Below are 21,493 nucleotides of genomic sequence, written 5' to 3'. Positions count from 1 at the left end.
TAAAGAAATAGACTTTCGTAACTTTAAGTATTATAAAGGCTAAATTTATTAATCTTATATTTATAGTAATTATTATAAAGTAGATTAGATATTACTTTTCCTAACTACTTAGTAAACCTATTACTATGCCTACTATTATATTTACTAATAATACTAATAGCTATAATAACGTTATAAACCTACTTAATAAGGCATAAACCTACTATATTAACGTCCGATATAAATAGATTATATAAGAGGTTTATACTACGAAAAGCATTAAACTCCGACTTATTAAAGGCGTTAATATAGCCGCCGATAGACTTACAAAGCTACTAGTTATAGTTAAATATAAGGAATTCGTTCGTTTATTAGGCATAGCGGAGGGATTAGATTAAGAGGGGGATTTTGAGACTATAAGACTATTAATATTAAGACTTCGGGATTCGGAGGATTTCACGGCTTCCTATTAGCTAGGTTTAACCGGTAATTAACCGAGTTTTCTAATAGTTAAGAACTCCTCGGATTTGGAGGAATTAGGACTTTTCCTGTATTTTCCTATTATTCTTTTTCGCTAAGGAGTCTAAGAGGGGGTGTGGGTGGCAGGCCTCGCCGGCCCGTCACGTGGGCTGACGGCCGCCACCACTGGTCTTAGCCAGCCTCCACAGCCCTCTAGCCAGTTAGTTAGTTCTTCCACCAACAACACCACTTTTCCCATTCTGAGCGTTCTGTGCCGGTTCTCGCCCACAGATAGTAACCCGAGCGTTGTTAGTGGGGGGCGGGTTTGTAGAGACTGAGGCGGATCAAGACTGTTATTGTCAACAAGCCGCAATTGAGCTTGACTATGCGTGAAGTTCCCAATTCTACTGAAATTGTAAAAAGAAAATTAGATCAAAGCTTCCGGCGACATGAAAGATGTTCTTTTTTTCCTCTTGCACAGTTTGATACGACTTAGCGGCCAAAATGTGCAGGGACACCTACCTGCCTGGTGTTATTTTTATATGAGTGGCAAACGCATCTTTGTCTCGTATGAGACCTAACAGGCCTCCTGGCGCACCTAGACGATATGGCTGGGCCATGGCCACCGACATGGCCGCTCAGAAACAGGCAGATCACAAGGCAGAGACCTGTCTGCCAAAATGGTTGGAGGCCTCTATACCGGAAGACTTATTTCAGTGATAAAATCAAATAGACCCCAATCGCATGCTCTTAGACGGCGACCACCTAGCCAATTAAAGATAATCCCAACATGAGCGGTGGTAAATCTGGGCGCTCGCGTGTTGCCCTACCTGAGCAAATTGCAACGATCCGACAACATCTCAACTATGGACGATCAGCAGCTGATCGATGGGACCGTTTCCGTCTCATATTCGAACCATTTTATAAAAACTTCAAAGATCGAAATGGAAGATCATGTCATGATCTTGTTTCGTGGTCCGACAAAAGCCACCAGATTGGTTTGGAGGAAATGGCCGATAGTTTCTTGGAGACAAACGGTTATGGAAATCGATTTTGGCCAGATGATGAGAGCTCGCCGAATATCAATAAACTGAAGTATTCTAATCCGAATCATAAGAAAAGGTAACGACAGCTTGGGTAGAGATTACAAAATGACAAATACTGATTCAATTTGCAAGGATTCGACATTATATCAAAGTATGGTTTTATAGGAAGAATCGGAATCTCCAACGAAACACGAAAGCGAGAAACAATAAAGCATCGAATGAAAAATCAAATGAAACAGTACATGGTGAGCATATCGAGAGCAATGCAGGCAACATCCTACCGGGGCCTAGCAGTGCGGGCACCTCAGCTCGCGCTCCAGAAGCACCGATGTTTCCGTAAGTTTTTGGCCGTCTTTTGATGCATTACTTTGAGTGACCTTTCGGTGTTGAACTAGTAGTTTACTAACGATACTTCATGAGTAGACTGGAGGAAAGTATGTCGATGGCACTTGATGATCATTGGTCAGATATTTCTGAGGTTCCTGATGGCCTCGAGGCCGAGGAATCCATGGAGGTGAGCATGAAACATGGAACCGGCAACCAATATCAAGCTTACAAGTCATCTCAGCGTATAAATCATTTTGAGTCATTCAATGACCCTCTTGATATGGGATCAGCTGTTGATGACGGTGACAACATTGCGGAACCAAGCGCGGCTAATTCCGACAAGCGTGCGAAGGGAAGGTCTGGTCTTGATCATAATGATAGAGCATATAGACCACCCTCGCGTCGTTCAGCAGCGACAGCTGGATATCTCGCTGGTAGAGGCCTCAGATCCCGCAGCCGCACACTACAGCCTACGATGAGAAGTGTGACTCAACGACCAAGCCATGGTAGTCAAGAGGAAGTCATCATCGACCTTACAACAATAGACGATCTACCGGAGACCACTACACCGACTTTGATGATCAAAGAAGACGTTTCTGAGCACGAACCCAGATTTTCCAGAAACATGGACCCGTCGACCACCTCTACGGGAGCTGCATCGAAAGAAAAGCAAAAGACGTTGGAGAATCAAGTGGACCACAACACCTTGGGACTATCTGGTCTATCACAGAGCCCAGAACCGACTCACATTCAGCCACGAATTGAAATAACATACAAGTTCGTCTCTTCTCGCAAACCCATCTACGATGTTCAAATTTGGAGTCCCAGGGAAAGCTTTCGCAAGCTGTCTTTGAGACAACTTAAGGCTGAGTTACAAATCGGGGATGTTGAGACGATCATTATGCGGCTAAGTGGTCCAAATTTGAGGTTCAAATGCAGAGTCAGAAACGATGACGAAAGCTTATTTCAACGTGCAAAGCGCGAGATGAACGACCTGATTTCAAACGGCTTAGAACGGATTGGCGCTTGTAACCTTTTTGAGGTGGTTATCGAGATTGAGGCGGAGCGGGATAGTGCCCCGGAACCTAGCCCACAATTAGGGTCGTCCAGAGAGACTTCATGGCTTTTATAGTCATTCTCGATACTTTGATGACGCTTCTTGTCTAGTTACTTCTTTTTCTATGGAAAGATCGAAGTATTGCTTAGCTGAAAGGGTTTGAGGGATGTTGTTTGTCTTGTAATCAGTGCAGGGCGTAGTAAGATATTTGTTCGTGGGGCAATAAACTAGTCGTATCTTTATCACGTTAGAATTCTCGTTTTAATTACCATTGGTCAGTTTTTACTATTCATCGTAGATTGGACTTTCCTTGACACTGAGAATACTAATTATCATTCAAGTCCACTCACCAGTGAGCAATGTAAAGAAGTCTAGCCACCTTAAATCCATAGGCGACGGCTCTAGCTCTCAACTATGTGCGCTTTGTGAAACAAACATTCCGATTTGAAGATATAATTCAAGCGTTATTTTTCCCCAAAATTTTGCAATAAATCAAGGCCAATACTGTCTTCTACTATGATGATTGTATTAATCAGTGAATGAAAAAATTGAACTGGTAGCATAGATCCTGACTACACCCTCGCAGTGACAGAACCGGCTGCCATACATTTCATAAAAGGCCAGTGCGAGTGGTCTTCCGCCTAAAGCCGGGTCATGAAAGTCATTCGTTAGATACCATTTGTGAAGTGGTTAGATGGGCAGCGAATAGCAACAGAATATTGTAGTCTCGGGCTTGATGCATGACCGTATTCCAGATAGGTATGTTGATTGAAGGTGGTTACACCTTCACTGTTTCCAAATCCACTGCAAAGCCCTAGTCACACCTGCTGTTAAAGAGCACATGATCCACAGGCTTAGTACTCTCTAATCCTTTTCAGTGGGCCAACCAACCAACGCATGATGCAACCAGTGTTAGCAACCTTACAACCCTGTGTCAGGCTTGTGCATAGAATTCGGTGTGCAGCGGTCGTACGCCTGCTCCACTACTACGCCAGACCAGGTGACGTTGCGCATTTTAAAAGTCCACGGCCAAAAGATGACTGCGACAGAAGTAAGGTAGCATATACAGCTTCCTTGTGACGTCTTCGTGTAAGTGCTGTCGATCGCAGTGTGGAAATCCGCCTCGTATTGCGGGGTAATTCGTTGAACGCAAGAGAGAGTTTCTGCAACCGCAAATGTAATACATAGCATCCCCGTGTTCTTAGTTTCCAGCCCCCTCCGAATCTTGCTACCAAGTTGTAACGATAATTGGTGGAAATACACGGCGTGGGGCTCAACGGTGAGGTGTATTGTTGGTTATTCTCCGTCTTAACGTGATTGGCTTCGCCTCCAGCTCACAAAGGTGATAAACTCGCCGGGAGCGATCTATTGAGCTTGGAAGTCCCGAGTTTATGGCATGGACACTTCTCGTAACACTGCATCGCCCGTATGTCCGACGGCTCTGGCTACCACCCTATTTTGGGTGGAAACATACGAGTAAGACATAAGTGTGACCCAGACTATCAATATGCAGATCACTCGTATTCCTAGCAAGACCGAATTTGGTGGTGAAGCCTTTGTTGTGAACTAATGCAGCAAAACGTGTGATTGCTACCGCAAATGCTTTGTTTCTCGACTGCTTGTTAACACAGCCCCTTACTTTCCAGACTGGTATAAAGCTTCTGACTTCCACCCTTAAGGTTCTCATGTCCTCATCGGCTTTTTCCACCTTACATTCGCTGCAAATACAGACAACAAGCGCCCTTGTCCGAATTGTAGGACTATTACCATCTAAATCTTTAAACGTTTCTACAACGTTATCGCTCCCATTCAATTCATGATGCGGGTATCCGTTATCTTTACTTCCGCCATCATCCTCGTCACAGCCAATGCCAACCCCATGCGGCGTGATGACCCCCATATCCTCAACTTCCGCATTTGGAGCGAAAAAAGTTGCGGAGCCAACGGTCAAAACACGGGAAACCTCGGCGTCTGGACTATTAACAAATCTCAAACTGGCCAATGCCAACCAACATTCAATGCTCCTCAAACAAGCCCAGTCAGAGGTATCGTGCTCGATGGCAAATACCTGGCTCCGGGATGTCACTGTAGGTTGAAGAGACTTAGCCCTGCTATCTGAATTAACGACGGCTGACGCTCTATAGTGACTGCATACACAATTGAAGGATGCGAGGGGACAGGACAGGAGGTACTCCCTCAAGCTTGTTCCGCGCCGCCCACGAGCGAATCGAGCTGGTTGAGCTTCTCAGTCCAATGCGACACGGTTTAATTAGTATTATTCAGAGCTGATATATTTATATGCTCTAGTTCAAAGATTGTGGATTGTTTTAGCTAGTTAATGTTGACGGCATTGGGGTTGCCGGGACCACAAAGATGATCCTCACTTGATTGTGAGATGGTCCAGGGATCATTAATTTGTAACGATCAGATCTTGCACGATAATGAATACACGCTTGATAATCACGTTCTCTATTTTTACAGACTTACCTGTCTTCACTTTGAATATAGAGCGATCTTCCCATTGAACATCATAAGTCTGTGGCCATTTGAACCCCATCCTCCTCTAATACATATCGTGCTCCAAATAAGTACTGCACGTAGCGGCGCTGAATAGTCTCCCAAGCCGCGCACATCATGACCATCAGATTCTTTTCCCCCCACAATGTAGCTTAATGACATTCAACTTTGGGCCAATCATGCACCAGCAATACATTCTTAAGCCGAGAGTCATCGCCTTTGCTGCCGTCCTGGTACATAAGTGCTGTTGGATCTAGGTTGTCGGTGCCACCCAAACCCCTGATATGTTGGATATGAAACAAATCTGATAAGTTTGGGAATCTACAATATTTCTTTTCATCTTCAAGTCTTGAGAGTTTTGCCATTACAAGGCTCATATGTTGTCCGATCACCCGCCCGCCGCCTTAACGTCGCGCGGCCAGAACGTACGCTATAATTAGTGTCTGATCCATTGGTAGCCGTCTTCCTGGGGAACAGTTCGCAATTAATTACCCGAGCAGAACCCCGGCCCGACTAATCCTGACTACGTCATTCGTCAACATTAACACCGACCGCATTTAATATGTCCAGTGTCATTTCGCACCCCAATGACAAGGCAAGCTTTCTATACCTCGACGCCCTCCTAGCTTATCCAAAATGGTCGCCCCGACAGACGGCAAAACATCGCCACTACTCTCGCTTTGCGCCGGAGGCATAGCCGGCGGCGTTGAAGCCGCCTGTACCTATCCATTCGAGTTCGCAAAGACACGCGTCCAGCTCTACGGTCACCAGCATGGCACACGGAATCCATTCGCTGTCGTCCTCCGCGTCGCCCGCGATGAGGGAATCCCCGCGCTCTACAAGGGCTGCAGCACTATGATCGTTGGCTCCGTCGGCAAAGACGCGGTTCGCTTCCTCGCTTTCGACAGCATCCGCTCGGTATTTGAGGACAAGAAGACGCACACGCTCAGCCCGGCGCAGAGCATAGCTTCGGGCATGGTTGCTGGAGTCTTGGGTAGCACCGTCATTGTAACACCCACCGAGCGCATCAAGACGGCGCTCATCGACGACGCAAAGACGACGCGGAGATTCCGCGGCGCGGTGGATTGCGTCGTGACGCTTACGCGAGAGCAGGGGGTGTTGAAGGCGCTGTGGAGGGGTTACGTCACGACGACGCTGAAGCAAATCGGGACGACGGGGTTCAGGCTCGGCAGCTATAGCATTATCAAGGATTTCGAGAGGAGCAGGGGAGTCAGTCCTGAGGGCCCGCTGATGAGCTTCGCGAATGGCGCAGTTGCTGGTACAGTAACAACGCTGGCGACACAGCCGTTCGATACCATCAAGACCAAAGCACAGCAGGCGAGGGCTGTGGGGACGATGGAGTCCTTGCGGGCCATTCTGGCTGAGGATGGGGTTAAAGGCTTGTGGAGGGGGACGGTCATGCGGTTGGGGCGAACAGTCATGGCTGGGGGCATTTTGTTTACGGCAAATGAGCAAGCGATGAAAGGGTTGAAATACTTGGTTGGAAAATAATGACTGGCAGGTGAGGCATATTAGGAGGAAGGGCGATGCTTCTAGAGAAAATAGCTATGGGCTTTCACGGAATCGTATAGATATAGACAGAGATACGCCCAACAGAATTTAGACCTAGCTTAATCTAATTCTTATGATTGAAAACTCACCTTAACTAGAACCGCGCATCCATCAAAAACAAATGTAACTCGCTAGAAGTTGTAAATCTCCCACTTTCCACAGAAATATTCAGGTAACACTTAGTTTGTTGAGTACCTAACCAGATATAAATATTGCGGATTGCACTCAACAACAGCAGTGCACACAATATTAACTGCAACAGGCAAAATTACTGAGTGTATAGCCTGTTCTCCATAAGCAGTCTTGGCTTAGCGGTATGCGACTACGTACGGCTTAATCCCGTCGTTTCTTTGCTCTATTTATCTCAATTGTCACAACGGGACTTCTCTTAGTAATGTTTGAATTTGCGAGATAAGAGGAAATATATGTATGCTAGTATTAATACTGACAATAAGATTTGCTCAATGCTTGGTTACAACTTTTGTCTTCTCTAGATAGTCTTTCAACCGGTTTTTCAAAACTTTTCGTTTTTCCCCACCTCTCTAACACCTTTTCACTCGGTAACTTCTACAACCAACTTTGTACAGCTCACTCCCTGCAGTAGCATGTCCAAACCAGAATTTATAGCATCTAAACCCTTGCCTACAACAGTCGGCTTCGGGCTCGGTCTAAGACTCCCGTTGGCTAAATTCTCCATCAGGAACTCTCCCATCCAATACCGAAACTGAGTTAACCTTTGCCGTTCATCCGCCGACGGCATCAAGAAGATGGTTTCTAATCCTTCAACCTCTTCCGCATTTGGTGGGATAACTGGTGCCGACGCAATCTTCGCTGTCTCATTTCGTCTTCCTTCGTCATCCGAAAGAAAAGCCTTGAGAACCGCTTGACAAGTCGCCAGATGCCCCGTGGCAAGAAAGCATTTCCGAATCGATAGATGGCTCTCTTTAGCCGCGGATACGATTTGACCCACAACGTATGGATCTTTGTAGTCAAAGACGCGATCCGCGCCGAGTGAGCCTACGTATTCCTGGTTTGCGGCACCGGCCACGGCGTACACGGCGGCGACTGAAGAATTGTGATCCTCCCGCAGCAGGCGAGCGGTTTGCACACCCATCGTGCCCACGCTAGAAGAAGCACCCCACACCAGTATGGCATCTTTCTTAGAAATTTCTTTGTTTTGATCCTTGCCGGCAGCGTCGTGACCAGTTGAAGCGACGGAGGCTAAGGAAGAAGACGCCGTGTCTGGTACTCGCAAAAGCCCCATAGCGTCCCACGCGCTTAGGGGCACCTGTACAGCGACAGGCAGGGTTGCAGCTTGGTTCCAGGAAATGCCCTCATTTGGAAGAGGCACGGCATGCTGCCAGGGCACTAGACATCGCTCCTGAAAGGCACCGTAGTCAGCCGTGTAGGAGTTCCAGAACGAGGCGGCGTAGGCGGCGACACGGGTGATGCCCGGCTGGAAAAAGGGACCTGATCTTCCGTCGGCGTCATCAATTGGGACGTTCTCGCCGACCTCTAGGACTAACCCCGAGATATCGAAACCAATGACCGTGGGGTAGGTGGGTATGAATATGCCTTGGTCACGCATCAGGTGGTCTGCTGGGTTGAGGGCTACAGATTTGACCTGAATGAGGAGCTCGCCTGGGCCTGGCTTCGGCGTAGGACGTGTCCGAACCTCGAAAGGCTCGCCTTTTGCGGGGGTTACGGCGGCGTGATGGGCGGCCATTCTGAAATGCTTGTGCAAGAAGTAGCTGTTGGAGGCTTTAAAATTTCACCTCGACTGAATCTGCTATACAAGTTGAGCTTGCATGCTTTGGGTTTCTGTAGAAGCATTTTCCATAACAGGTTGTCGAAGAACACTGGGCTATTTATATGTGAGCACGTATGATTATTACCCTGATGGAATAACTTGCTTGCAGCTATACCGTTGTGACGTGCCATTGTGATCTTGTGTTGAGTTACAGATGTGGATACTTCTAACATCCATGGATATGAACAGAAGCCAATCCGAGACTCCTGGTTCCGAAGAACAGCTAGCGTGTATAGTGGGGCATCCAAATGGAGGTTAGCATGATAAGTCCGCCGCTTTCACCGGCGGGGGAGCGACTCGGGTATCGGACAACAAAGACAAAAAAGGGGGAAGCCCCATCACAGCCAGGCTGCCAAAAGTATCGGTATCAGATTATTTGCTCATCATGCCTTCAAATTGTACGAAAGAGGTACATAACGAACGCAGGACGTCGCGGAGGTCCAGATTTGGCTGTCGGAATTGCAAGCTTCGAAAACTTAAAGTGGGTTGCCCTCTCACGCTCTGGGGAGGTTAAAGTCCAAGGCTGATTTCATTTTCTTGGCTCATTAGTGCGACCAAGGTAAACCACGATGCGAAAGATGCATCTCTTTCGGGCTGTTGTGCAACTTCCTGGCCAATGTCCCAGACCTCCAGCCCGTCGGTACTGACACGTGGCCGTTGGTGGCTCGAGAACACGAAGTTATCAAGCCTCCCCTCACAAACGCCGTCTGGACATCGGACGGCTTTACATCCTTCCAGCTGAACTCAAAATGTCAAGATTTCGTAACACGATATCTTGGGAGAAGTCTCATTAACCCCAGAGACACCCAGATGGCACAAGTCAATCGTGGGCTTTTCGAACTTACCTTTGAAGTAAGTTTTACTGCGTTTTTTCTGTCTGTTCAGGAAAGATGGAAGCCGTATCATACATTATAAGCATGAGCTCGGCTAACGAACACCTTACAGTATCCCTGTTTGATGCACGCCTCTCTAGCCGTGGCGTTTACGTATGACCGGTATCTCAATGCCTCCCAAGACTGTCGCCCCACTGTAGATGAGTGTTTTCACTGGTCTCAAGGCACAGCTCTCCTGAACAAGCGGTTGAGGGAGCCGATTAAAGTGAAAGATAAAGATCCAATTTGGGGTACCGCGGCTGCTTTGGCTTTGTTGACCTTCTCCTCCCCTAACGCAGGCACCCCCGAACAGGCGTGGCCTCTCAAGCCATCTAGCACCTCCGACTTGGTCTGGCTACGCATGATTAATGGTAAAATGGCATTATGGCACATTATGGACCCTTTGCGACCTGACAGTCTCTTCCACGTTATGGCGCCAACCTATTCTCATATGCAATCACCGTTGCCCCAGAAAGGCATAAATGGCATACCAGTGGACTTAGTTGCCGTGTGTAACCTACAAGATTCGTCTACTGCGGAAGAAAATCCATATTTCCATGCCGCACACGCGGTCTCTCAGATTATAGCCCTACCGGATCGCGAGGTCACAACAGGCCATACTCAAGTCTTCACTCGGATAATTCATGGCTCTTTTGAAGACTTGCTACGGGCCAGGGATCCTGTAGCATTACTGTTATTCTACCTGTGGTATCGCAAAGCGAGTCGTATCATATGGTGGATTGAGCTTAGAGCAAGAGTGGAGTGTTCTTCTATCTGTTTATACTTACAGACTTATCATAAAGAGAATCATAGAATCCAGTCATTCCTGCATGTTGGGGGCTTCTAACTGGTATATAAAATTAATTAAATTTCACATCAAGTATTTCCGACTTTTTCTGTATACTGTGTACTGCTTTCACCAAAATCAATTTACTTCTTCATTTAATCACTCCTACGCTCAGTCACAAACGGTTAGCACTTGGGCTTATGATAGTAGTATTACCAATTACTACTCAACTTGCCTACCCTGCTCACCCTTCTTACCTGAAGCATCACCTGATCACCTCAGAAGCGGCAGTATCTAGGTGTGTAGGAGGGCGAATAGATGAGATTTAACTCCTGTATTGTACTGTCAATTGTACTGTCATTACAATCGGCATGAAATCTGCCATATCCATCAAGAATTATTTTGGTCTTTCCGTCGTTGCGAAGTGTTCGCCCCGATAAAAACATCAGTAGTATGAAGCCATTGGTTTATGTTCACATTACATGTTCGTGCTGTCGGTAGAACATAAGCCGAGCTTCTTTTAGGTTCAGACAGCAGCTCGTGCTTGATCCAGGAATACCTGCCCAAAAGGCTTGTCGAAATATGAAATTTGCCAAGAAAGCACATGGAAAGGTAGGTATCACGGTAAGTGCACACACAACGTGGCAGGGTGTCGGCCAGCCAATAGAGGGCCATATCAGCCAAGGCTTGGCCAAGATCCAATTCGGTTTCCGGCCATTCGAAAAGTTTCTCTCCGATCCTTGTTGCTGTTAGTCGGACATGCCATAGCACTGGGAGGTTTATCACCAAGCAAGACATTTCGCGTGTCTGCGGCCTGATCAAGGTTCGCAATCTACGGATGGTCGTGGTCGCGTGCCTCCACATGAAGCTATTCCTACCATCCTAGTGATGCCCCTTGCTAAGTGCAGAAAGAGAAAAGAAAGGTCCACCTAGGTCACACCCCGATCAGGGGATCGGGAGCCCCAAAGGGCCCAATGCTGTTACGCTAGTGAGTCTGCTTGCCTCAGATGTTAGCAGAACCCAACTTTCACCAAGCTGGCTGTAACACCTAACGATCACGGCTGCCTTTGACTTCCTGCGAAGGCCCTGGCCACCTTTCGCCCACGATTACACTATCGATCAGCAATGACGGTTTCCTTCGCGTGACGAAGGAGTGGATATCTCATAACGGGTATTCTGACAAAGGTAGCCAGTTCTACAACATGCAGAGCTAGAGCTTTTATCATTTTGAGCTTATTTAGGAGGGTCATTCATGTTAGCTTGTTGTCTCGTGCTTAATAAGAATAAGACAAATGAACCCGCAAAACCGGCGACGATGCTACATTCCTCAAAGTGATTGTCCCTGAAGGCGCCTGGCATGTATTGATTTCAATATTTTTAAACTTTGAATGTCTACTCGCGCTAAGCTGTATCTCGTAAGGATGAGTTCAGTTCGACTGTGTAGCATTCCTAAGCGTTCATAAGCATTCCTGAATGGTGTGCCTCTAATACACTTATTGACAAATCTCGCCGATGATCATTTTATTCCATTAGAAAGGGCGACTCCAGCTCATTTTAATCTGCATCGAGGGTCTCATGAAACATCTCGTAGCTAGTAGCACCATGAAATTGGCAAAAGTAGGCAAATAGATAGTTTATAGAACGGCTCCTGTTAACAGAAGTCCTATTTACCATGTCTTCGCTGGTCATGCCATCGTCGATTCATATCATTTGTATACCTTATTAAGTTAACTCTCATTCACCCCTGCAGCAGCCTCCAAATAGCAAATATAGCTTGGATAGTGGAAGTAACTCTGCACAAGGTAAGACAGCCAGATTTAGCGTCTTGTCCATCGATGGGATGAATCGTGTTAAATTAAGAAAAGCGTCCTAAGTAGCATTCCAAGCTAATGCCACTTAGTGTTAGGCCCAAGTTTCGGGAATCGTTGTCAGCCTTATCTCCCTATCCCGTCCCTATTGTTGAGTCTACAAAAACACCCTCAATCCACCAAACCAAGCAATCATCTATTGTGTTTCGGTTTCTTCGCCATATGCCAATCTCTCAAAAATATCCGTCGTTTGTGCCACGAAAGTGAAGATGCTGTCTCATACCATCATGTTGGTCCAGGTTTTAGTCACGCTCTTCACTGTAGTGGTAAGTTTGACTGTCACGCCTGGCACCGAACCTAATCCTGGTTATCTGGGGATAGCACAGAAAGCGATTCAGGGGGATAACCGGCTTGGCATATTGGGCGGTTCGGTCTTCGGACGAGGAAATATCGATACCTTCGGATCTTACACAAATGGCCCTTTCGGAATCGGTCCCGGCGCTATGCATGCTACTGGACCTGTAGAAAATGCTGTTGCTGGGAGAAACCCAGATACGGAATACGGGAAGCTCATCAATGAACCCAATACACGATGCGGGGTGAACAACGAGGCCTGGGAAATAGCACAGTTGAATTTCACCATCACTACAACTGCTCAGATCACCGATCTCCAAGTCAATTTTGTGTTTGCATTACAGGAACCGTAAGTCATCCGATCAATATGACATATCTATCGAGAATAATAACTAATATATATGAGTAGTGCCGGTCGAAATCCTGACAGTATGCAAATCACCTTCGATACTTTTAACGAGCAACCCTTCGACGGTATACCATGGTTGTCATCCAGTTCCCCCCTCATTACTGCAACACCTCCCGGCACCGGTATATCGCACAATAGGTCCACAGGCTTGCGCTCAATCACTTACCCTGTGAAAAGTACACAGACGAAATTTAGAATGTTTATATGTGAAGCCGTCAGTGGCCACGAGGATGTGGCGGTTTTTTACAATATTGTTGGCCTAACAATACCTCGAACTTCTACTACAACCACTACAACCACTTCCTCAACGACATCCTCGTCCAGCTCTGAAACCACCACTACCACTTCCTCAACGACATCCTCGTCCAGCTCTGAAATCACCACTACCACTTCCTCGACTACTTCCTCGTCCAGCTCTGAAATCACCACTACCACTTCCTCGACTACTTCCTCGTCCAGCTCTGAAACCACCACTACTACCGACTCTTCAACGTCCTCTTCCAGCTCTGATACTACCACTACAACCACTTCCTCGACTACTTCCTCATCCAGCTCTGAAACCACCACTACCACTTCCTCGACTACTTCCTCGTCCAGCTCTGAAACCACCACTACTACCGACTCTTCAACATCCTTATCCAGCTCTACTACCACTACCACCGACTCTTCATCCAGCTCTGGTACTTCTACTACTATCGAGTCTTCAACACCCTCATCCAGCTCTATCACTACAACCACTTCATCAACTACACCCTCATCCAGCTTGACTACGACAACTACTACCGACTCTTCAATAAGAACAGACTCTACAGCTCCTACCTCGTCCAGCTCTACTACCACGGCTATCTCATCGCTATTAGCTTCAGAATCCATCATATCAGCAACTACGACATTATCATCGAGTACTAGCCGTTCAGTTGAAACAACTACTTCTGACTCATCTACCCTGTCTTCGTCCATTTTATCAACTAGCACATCCATTGAAATACTTAGTACCTCAACGTCGCAATCTCCGACTGTTTCAAACATCCTGAGCCAGGCTCCTACTACGACCTCAAGCCAACAAGCCGCAAGTATTACCGCAACCTCATCCTCGCCTAGGCCCCTACCTCCAACTTCTAGTAATACTCTCACTGCATCCATACTCCCCACCAACATCCCAGTTGTGAATAACTACACATTCGTTGGGTGCTTGGGGTCACCTTCAGGATACGAATCTTTTGTCCAAGTCGGCCAGGATCCAAACATGACGCAAGAGAGATGTGTCCTTCTGTCCCAGGGGCGACAATACGGGGGCGTATTCAATGAGTAAGCCTATCTACGCCACTCTTCCCGTTGAAATTTTGTTTTCTAATATTTGATGTAGCACATGCTATGCCTCAGACTTTCTCCAAGGAACTGTCCTTACGCTTGTTAGTAGCTGCGACCTACCTTGCCCCGGCAATGCTGGTCAGATATGCGGTGGACTAACGAACGCTACCACCTTGCGCCGGCGTAACTATTACGGTCAACAGATTTCCCGACGCGCTGCCCCACCCACCGTTCTTCTAACTTTGTTTGGTCGCGTTGGAAACATTGGCTCTACAGACATTCCCAGTAATGCTGGTCCTTCTGGTCCAGCTATCGGCCCATCCCCGTCAAGCGCTGCGCCGATTCCATTGCCCGGCAGCTCGAGCTTGAATGTGCCCCCTTTACAAATTCCGTCGAGTCTAGTCACTCTAGAAAACTTCCCTCCGGGTTTACCATCAGTTTCCCTACCTTCAGGCGGGGCTACCACCATTATTACTGGGAGAACAGCCACTCAGACCAGAAGTAATACGTTGAGTGTTACTTCTGTCGTAACTACAATCTTCTATACCACAGTCAACCCACTTAACCCTACCGCTATGGTAAAAACCGAGTTTCATACCACGATATACTTTGAGGATTGCGGCTGCCCCACCCAAAAGATTCCGTCGGTATGCATGGTTACAACAGTGGCTCAATGCCACAGGTGTGGCCTCAGAGGGGAGAATACAGTGACCTTAGTGGTTCCGTCACTTTCCGATAGCCTCCCACAAAATCAGATCTCGTTAGCAAAAGAAACATCACCGTTATCTTTCGAGTTGGTTAAATCATTACTTGCAACACAACCTCGCATGGCGGTTACTTCAGCGGCTCCAAGTTTCAACTATCCAGTGGCTTCAAATCCTACCCTTTCGCAGGCTCGAAATCCAATTGACACAGTGGGTCCAATTCAACAAGAGCCGTTGGTTCCGAACCCAAATAAAGCAGCGTCTCAAAGCCAAAAGTTTTCGCCAGTGGAAACCGTTGTTGCTGCTAAAGCACCGGCTGAGCGACACGCCTTACATATAACGGGTGTCTTCGGGATTACTGCTTGCGTATTAGGATATGTAATGGTTCTGGCGTGATTATAATCAAGGTTTCCGTCGATAAACATTGTTAATCACAGTGACTTAGTATATAGGATTTGTATATAGAACAAAAGGAACGTGAATATCTGACGTAAACATCCCGTTAGCTGCTAAATAATGTTCGATGTGAAGCCTCCTGTCATCTTGACGATTCTTGGTTGTGGTGATCGGAAAGGAAGCACTTGAACTGTCTTTTTGGGTAACCTTCGGCTGCATTGGGGCAATTAGAGTTGGAAGTCCCCCCGCAGCGATTCACCAGACTTCGTGTCAACTCAGTCGGCCTCTCTCTCTTTATTCATCTTCACTTTTCCTGTTTAGCCGTCCCACAAAATTCCCTAGTTGTAGCCGATTATTACATCTTCGTCCACAACAATCAGGCCAGCTAAAGTTACTCCGAGCCGTCGCCAAACCAAAGTCAAGCAATTGTATTAAAAGCTAAGCACTTCAAAACCTGGTAAACGTAAATGAAGCGACTTTGAGGTCAACCAGAAACTCCAATGCTTGCGGCGCTGTACTGTTGGTGCATGATTGCAGGTCCGTTACCTTGGAGATCTGATTCATGTCTACTTTCAAACACTTTCACCTACTGGTCACAAGTATGGCTACAAACATGAAAAATCGTAGAAAGTTCCCAGTTATAAAGCTTGTTTCCTAGGTCATGTGTCATGGTAATCTAATAGACCTTCTGGAACTGTTTTAGTGTTAGGAAGACTACGTCTTTCCCCGTATTCAATCTAAGTCAATGTAAATAGCCGAAAATGAAAAATATTACCTACGTCAGGAATGACGCATACTGAGAAAACCCTCGCTGTTGTTTATCTGTATGCAATGCTTTTTAAAGTAAGGCTACCCTGGCTGAAGTTGCTGGTCAATACGCGGAGTAAGGAGAACAGTATTCACCGCCTGAAGATCGTCTGCTGATCCAATCGGTCTAGTCCGGTTTCAGGCGGTGTCACGTCGTTATTTTCTACACAACAAGACATGGATACTCAAGTCAAAGGTTACATGAGACAGGAGTTTTGGAACCTTCCAAGTGCTAAATTCGAAATGTAGGGAATTTCAGTCTCTAACTTTGTCAATTGCGGCGCAAGTCATTAACAGAGGACCTAAGTCCAAGCAGAGAGGCAATTGTAAGGATAAACAAAGCTCAGTGTTTCACTCAGAAGGACTTACGCGTGGATAACTAAGTTCCGAGCTTGCCGGGTCGTAAAGTTTAAACGGAAGGTTTTGCATCAAATATATTAGACAAAAATAGACGCCGATCTTTATATGGCCTTGGCACTATATAAGGGTAGAGAATTGGTCAACATCTCACAGTTGTTGTACAAGTCGATTTTACATTACAACCCACTTAGAACTCTTACATTGAACTCATTGAACTCCTACCAACATGCAGCTTACCAACTTCGTCTTTGCTATGGTTTTTGGTCTTGCGACCACCGCCGTGGTAAGTTCTTTATTTCTCACACAACGCTCAGTTGACGATGCAAGGCTGACTCATATACTTTAATGGTAACAGGCTCAAGAGGGTAAATGCACAGCCAAGGGCGAATGTCAGGAGGTTGCTAGTGGCGTCAAGCTGCTCTGTACGACTGGTAGCTGCGCAAACAAGGCTGGACAAAGCTGCCTAAGGAACGGACCCGGCTCTTCAAACGTGGCCGATTGCCCTAAATAAGACATTGGCAAGGAACCGGTATACGCCACAGTGAATATGACGAAACTGCTGGAGGCACACGTTGAGCACTAGATGGTAAACTGAGGCTTGACCTTTCGAGAGAAAGCGCGATGGAAGAAGGTTTATGAAGACAATACACGCTACATTTCAGTATCAATACTGCCAAGCAGAGTGTGTGTCCTATGCGTTGAGATGCTTGGCTCTTCGTCTCTTTACCAGGATGTACCATCAATCTGCTTTGAGTTGGCCGGCAAAGGGGCTTCGTGCTCGAATCTTTTCTCCAAAAATGCAAAGCAACCATGGAACCAAGGATAAAAGCAAGCCGATGCCGCCAAGAAGGCTTCCAGCAGCTCCATATCCAAGCCTTTGAAAAACGATGTTTATGAACAGTGGGAAAACACCGGCCAACAGATTCCGACACATTGACTGAGCTGCAAGTGCAGAAGACGCGTAACGATGGTAGATGTCGGCGAGGTAGTTGAATACAGCCAGATAAATGGTGAATATACCAACCGTTACAAATACAATAGACAGTGCAGGGACTATCCATGGGGTATTCGGCGACGAACTCCAGCCAAACCAAAACAAACCGATGGGTAAGAATAATGATTCAATGCATGCCGAGTACAGTCGTCCTTCCGGGGTAGCCATACGTCGAGGCATCATCTTCCTAAATATGGGATCCTGAAAGATCGTTATGACTGCTCCCAAAACTGCACCAACAATGACAGCTGCGAAAACGCCGCCAACCTGGCTGCTATTGAAGTTGTAGTTACTCCGGAAGGCGAGCCCGATACTATTGAACTGCATATAGAGAATTGCCCAAGCAAAGGAAACCCAAGCCGAGAACCAGAATACAACCGATTCAGTGAAGAGGAGTTTTAGAGGAAAGGTGAAGCTCCGCCAAACGATGGTAAGGTTAAGTTCTGGGCTTTCGGTATGTGCTTGAAACTGAACGATGACCCAGGACGCATCAATATCATTCAACTTAATCTCTTGCTGAACCACTTGCTGATCGGTTGCTTTGATTGATGTTGTAGTTCGTAACTGAAGGTTTTCAAAGTGCTTATTGAGAGCACCGCATTTCCTCTGTAATAGGACATTGCTTCTGGTTTCATCAAAGAAGAAAAATATCGCCAGGGTAGTTGAGCCGACAGTAATCATTTGAAGATAAAATATCCACCTCCAATGCAGATGGTCAACAATGATTCCACTAATCAATGGTCCAAGACCAGTGCCGAGCTGAATTGTCAACGAGTACAATGCCATTGGGGTGTTTCGGTTTTCCTTGTGGAAGACATCTCCAACCACGCCTCCAGTTAGCGTCGCAAACACAGCCGCGCCGTTTCCAGTGACGAGCCTTGACACCAGCATCCCAGGAAAGGAGGTAGTAACGGCGCAGCCCAGCGTTCCGAGGAAGAAGACCACTCCGGAACCAACAAATACCCAGTATCGGCCGCAAATCTCGCTAATCAAAGCGAGCACCATAGGCGAAAATCCAAAGCCTAGAACGAACAGTGTGATTCCCAGATTGAACTCCGTGTTCGAGATGTTCCATTCCTGGGTCAAGGGGTCTGCAGCCATGGCATAGGCGCCTGAAGAATAGGCTGAGAGTGTGGAGGCGATGAAGGTTCCGAATAGGACCGTTGTCTTCTTTTTTAGCGACCATGAGAATGGTGATTGATACTTTTGGTCGATGGCCGTAGGTACGGCAGGCTCTAAAAGCCCTTGGATCCCCTTTGATCGCACATATTCCGTTGTTCGAAAGGTCGGATCCAAGGCACCAAGATCCAGAGATAGCTCGATGGTGCTCATGGATGCTGTGTCAGGGGTTTCAAGGGCCTGAGTAGGCGATTTACCCTTGAAGTCATCATTGCGACTGACAACCTCGGTTATCTGCGACGGCTCAAGATCCGAGTTGTCAGCAGAGATGCCTTCTAAAGAAGCAAGGGCTCTGCCGTGGGTCGCGTGGGATGGCATATTAGGCCATCGGGAGGCGAGTCCAGAGTAGGTGTAATAGCCGAGTCAGGACAGCGTCTATCTTCTAAACTTCCGTAGCGTGGTTCTCGGAAGTTTTATTTCGCATATTGTGCCTCCATGAAACAATTGAAGGAAGCGGGTGGCGGAAACTTCTCCGCGGCCAGCCCCAAGTGAAATCCGGGGAAACGTACCGCCTCCGAACATCGGAGCAATCCTTGCCCACACTTCCCTGCGTGATAGTCCGCATGCGGATGAGGAGGCCTGCAAGTCTTCTTCTTTGCATATGTCTCGGCAAATAATCAGACTCTCAATTGACTGGTCTCATTGTCAAGCCAAAGCCAGCTTGTTGGCGCCACAAGACGTTGTCTGTTAGATGCAACGAAACACGGCGTTCTACGTTGACCACAATCGATGTTGGCTGTTGAAGACCACGTGTGCTGTCTAAGACTAGCGCTTGGCCCCTGCCAACTACATAGATCTATTTCAAGTTCATGCTACCAGAGAGCGCTATCGTTAACCTCCAGCGATGGACTGGCATCCAATACAGCCACAGTGTGGTAAGCTATCTCGGATCAGTCGTCCGAAGGAAGGGAGTGCCGGATGGCGGCACGGTCCGCGACGACGCATCAATCTTTGGTTTGTGCAGCATTGACCCGCTGCCACTAGACAGGGGACGATGCAGCAGTTTATCCAGACAACCGGAAAGTGTAGCCTTGAAAGGATGGAAATCGGAGAGGAATCGGGGGTTTGGTGGCAGTAGTGTCAAGTCAATAGACTGGGACTGCAGTACGATACTGGCCGGTTATCTACCCAAGACGTCATCCCCGGGAAGAATGACTTTTGCGGAGCCCCTAATCTTTGCCCCTGTTTCCTATTTCGGGTCACTCAGATCGACGTGCAGCACGTGAGGGCAACGCGGTCTTCAAAAGCAGATAAACATCCACTCGACTGGTCTACCAGAATACATGACTTACAACAGCCAGCTCGCTATATTCATGAAAGAAGAAGAAAGCACTGCCACTGGCTAAGAATGAAAAAGTCTAGAGGGCTGTTTGGACACGCAATGCGGGTAACCACTGTGTTTTTCGCCCAGCTTTTATATCATCCAACCTAGTAGCTCGGTCCAAAAAGTGATCTTCCGAGCGCTCGATGAGAGCAAATATTTCAGCTTACATTTAGAGCTTTCAACGAATTGATAGGTAATGGGCAGGCTGCTGTTTTGGGCTACAATTTCAAGATGTCTCTGGCTTGAATCAAGCTCTATTAAATCATAGTCAATACATCAATCAATACTTGACTCATATGTGGGTGAAATACAAAGCCGATCATGTCTAGAAAAAAGGGGCGGTCAATCATTTCAGAGGCATAAGGTTTTCGGTCAGTTCAAGGGTATTTTATTTGGACGATCAAATAAATTGGGCTTTTACTGAATCTAAATAAGCAGAGATTCTACGAGCAATTGCCCGACTGAACGAAGCCACGCGCGCTGTCTCGGTTAGACGCGCATGAAGCCCCCATGGGTCGCTTGCCCGCGGCTCACTGGCACTATCACGCGATGTTAGCTATTATGAGTTCATGAAGCCGAGACCTCGGATTGGGAAGGACCTAAGAGTTTGGGCCAGTATACTTACCCTTCTTGTCTCTTTGTCCGAGCGTAGGAACACTGGACTAGCACTTTTGTCTGACGATGCCAGGCAGGGCTCTCAGCTGAAGATCATCAAGACTCTGATTTGTTGAATCGACGGTCATGGCATGCCTGGGACGTACTTGAAAATTCTGTTCCGCCTTGCCTGGACAAATGTCATCTAACAAGGGCGTGCACACCCCTGGAGTTCTGCGCGGGATGAGGATCGGTTACCTGGTGACAGATGCAGTCTGGAAGTCGGTTCCAACCGATGGTGGTGTTCCAAACCCTGTAATTGTTGCACCACTGGCTAAAGATCTTACTCACGCAGCGTTAGACCAGGTTTTCGAGGAGTGCTGAACCGATGAGAATTTGTCATTGCAAGGCAGGGAATCATGTCATGGGGGTCAATGAAACTCTAATACGCGTGACAGCAGGTTGTGGCGTTAACTCTATGGCCCTTGAAATCAAAGTGCCTCATTATCGAAACATGAGAGATGGCTTTTGTCGGCGAAAGATTTCTGGTTTCATCCGAGCCCATAATTGCAAGAGTCGATGAGTATGACGATGGCATGGTTGAGAATAACCTCCCGTCCGAACTACATAGAAGAGAACCATCCAAAGAAAAGACATATATCACGAAAGGTAGGACAAAACTAAGCGATGATGTGGATCAAATCTCGATGGAGTCAACTCCAGGTAAGAAGATCATGCACATGCGGTGCAACCATCCGCCAAGTTGCCTCTCTATGAACGACTGACATGGTTGAAGGACACGAGATCAACCCCCCAAGGCAAGGTGA

At 47.1% G+C, this 21,493-nt stretch overlaps 8 protein-coding genes across 8 annotated transcripts; 6 read left to right on the top strand and 2 right to left on the bottom strand.

The window, feature by feature from the left end:
* Positions 1 to 4,687: 4,687 nt before the first annotated feature.
* On the top strand, positions 4,688 to 5,137 carry CTRU02_213340 (uncharacterized protein; the record flags this gene model as incomplete). Its single annotated transcript, XM_036720517.2, has 2 exons — positions 4,688 to 4,955; positions 5,013 to 5,137. 2 exons carry the CDS (start codon positions 4,688 to 4,690, stop codon positions 5,135 to 5,137), a joined length of 393 nt encoding a protein of 130 aa, XP_036587357.2.
* An 884-nt stretch (positions 5,138 to 6,021) lies between these two features.
* Positions 6,022 to 6,897, top strand: CTRU02_213339 (tricarboxylate transport mitochondrial precursor; the record flags this gene model as incomplete). The annotated part of the gene is made up of 1 exon (XM_036720516.1): positions 6,022 to 6,897. One exon carries the CDS (start codon positions 6,022 to 6,024, stop codon positions 6,895 to 6,897), a length of 876 nt encoding a protein of 291 aa, XP_036587356.1.
* A 613-nt stretch (positions 6,898 to 7,510) lies between these two features.
* Positions 7,511 to 8,683, bottom strand: CTRU02_213338 (delta-aminolevulinic acid dehydratase protein; the record flags this gene model as incomplete). The annotated part of the gene is made up of 1 exon (XM_036720515.1): positions 7,511 to 8,683. One exon carries the CDS (start codon positions 8,681 to 8,683, stop codon positions 7,511 to 7,513), a length of 1,173 nt encoding a protein of 390 aa, XP_036587355.1.
* Positions 8,684 to 9,152: 469 nt separating this feature from the next.
* On the top strand, positions 9,153 to 10,486 carry CTRU02_213337 (C6 finger domain protein; the record flags this gene model as incomplete). The annotated part of the gene is made up of 3 exons (XM_036720514.1): positions 9,153 to 9,248; positions 9,317 to 9,619; positions 9,713 to 10,486. 3 exons carry the CDS (start codon positions 9,153 to 9,155, stop codon positions 10,484 to 10,486), a joined length of 1,173 nt encoding a protein of 390 aa, XP_036587354.1.
* A 2,035-nt stretch (positions 10,487 to 12,521) lies between these two features.
* On the top strand, positions 12,522 to 13,906 carry CTRU02_213336 (uncharacterized protein; the record flags this gene model as incomplete). Its single annotated transcript, XM_070206027.1, has 2 exons — positions 12,522 to 12,560; positions 13,640 to 13,906. 2 exons carry the CDS (start codon positions 12,522 to 12,524, stop codon positions 13,904 to 13,906), a joined length of 306 nt encoding a protein of 101 aa, XP_070060420.1.
* A 337-nt stretch (positions 13,907 to 14,243) lies between these two features.
* CTRU02_213335 (glycoside hydrolase) lies at positions 14,244 to 15,408 on the top strand (the record flags this gene model as incomplete). The annotated part of the gene is made up of 2 exons (XM_036720511.1): positions 14,244 to 14,305; positions 14,364 to 15,408. The coding sequence occupies 2 exons, from the start codon at positions 14,244 to 14,246 to the stop codon at positions 15,406 to 15,408; spliced, it is 1,107 nt and encodes a 368-aa protein (XP_036587351.1).
* Positions 15,409 to 16,801: 1,393 nt separating this feature from the next.
* On the top strand, positions 16,802 to 17,086 carry CTRU02_213334 (uncharacterized protein; the record flags this gene model as incomplete). Its single annotated transcript, XM_036720510.1, has 2 exons — positions 16,802 to 16,858; positions 16,931 to 17,086. 2 exons carry the CDS (start codon positions 16,802 to 16,804, stop codon positions 17,084 to 17,086), a joined length of 213 nt encoding a protein of 70 aa, XP_036587350.1.
* A 228-nt stretch (positions 17,087 to 17,314) lies between these two features.
* CTRU02_213333 (uncharacterized protein) lies at positions 17,315 to 19,066 on the bottom strand (the record flags this gene model as incomplete). Its single annotated transcript, XM_036720509.1, has 1 exon — positions 17,315 to 19,066. The coding sequence occupies one exon, from the start codon at positions 19,064 to 19,066 to the stop codon at positions 17,315 to 17,317; it is 1,752 nt and encodes a 583-aa protein (XP_036587349.1).
* Positions 19,067 to 21,493: the final 2,427 nt, after the last annotated feature.

Source organism: Colletotrichum truncatum, assembly GCF_014235925.2.
Source record: "Colletotrichum truncatum strain CMES1059 chromosome Unknown Contig_0009, whole genome shotgun sequence".
Classification (NCBI taxonomy): domain Eukaryota; kingdom Fungi; phylum Ascomycota; class Sordariomycetes; order Glomerellales; family Glomerellaceae; genus Colletotrichum; species Colletotrichum truncatum.
Note: the sequence above shows the minus strand (reverse complement) of the source record. Positions and strands in the feature narration are given on the sequence as shown.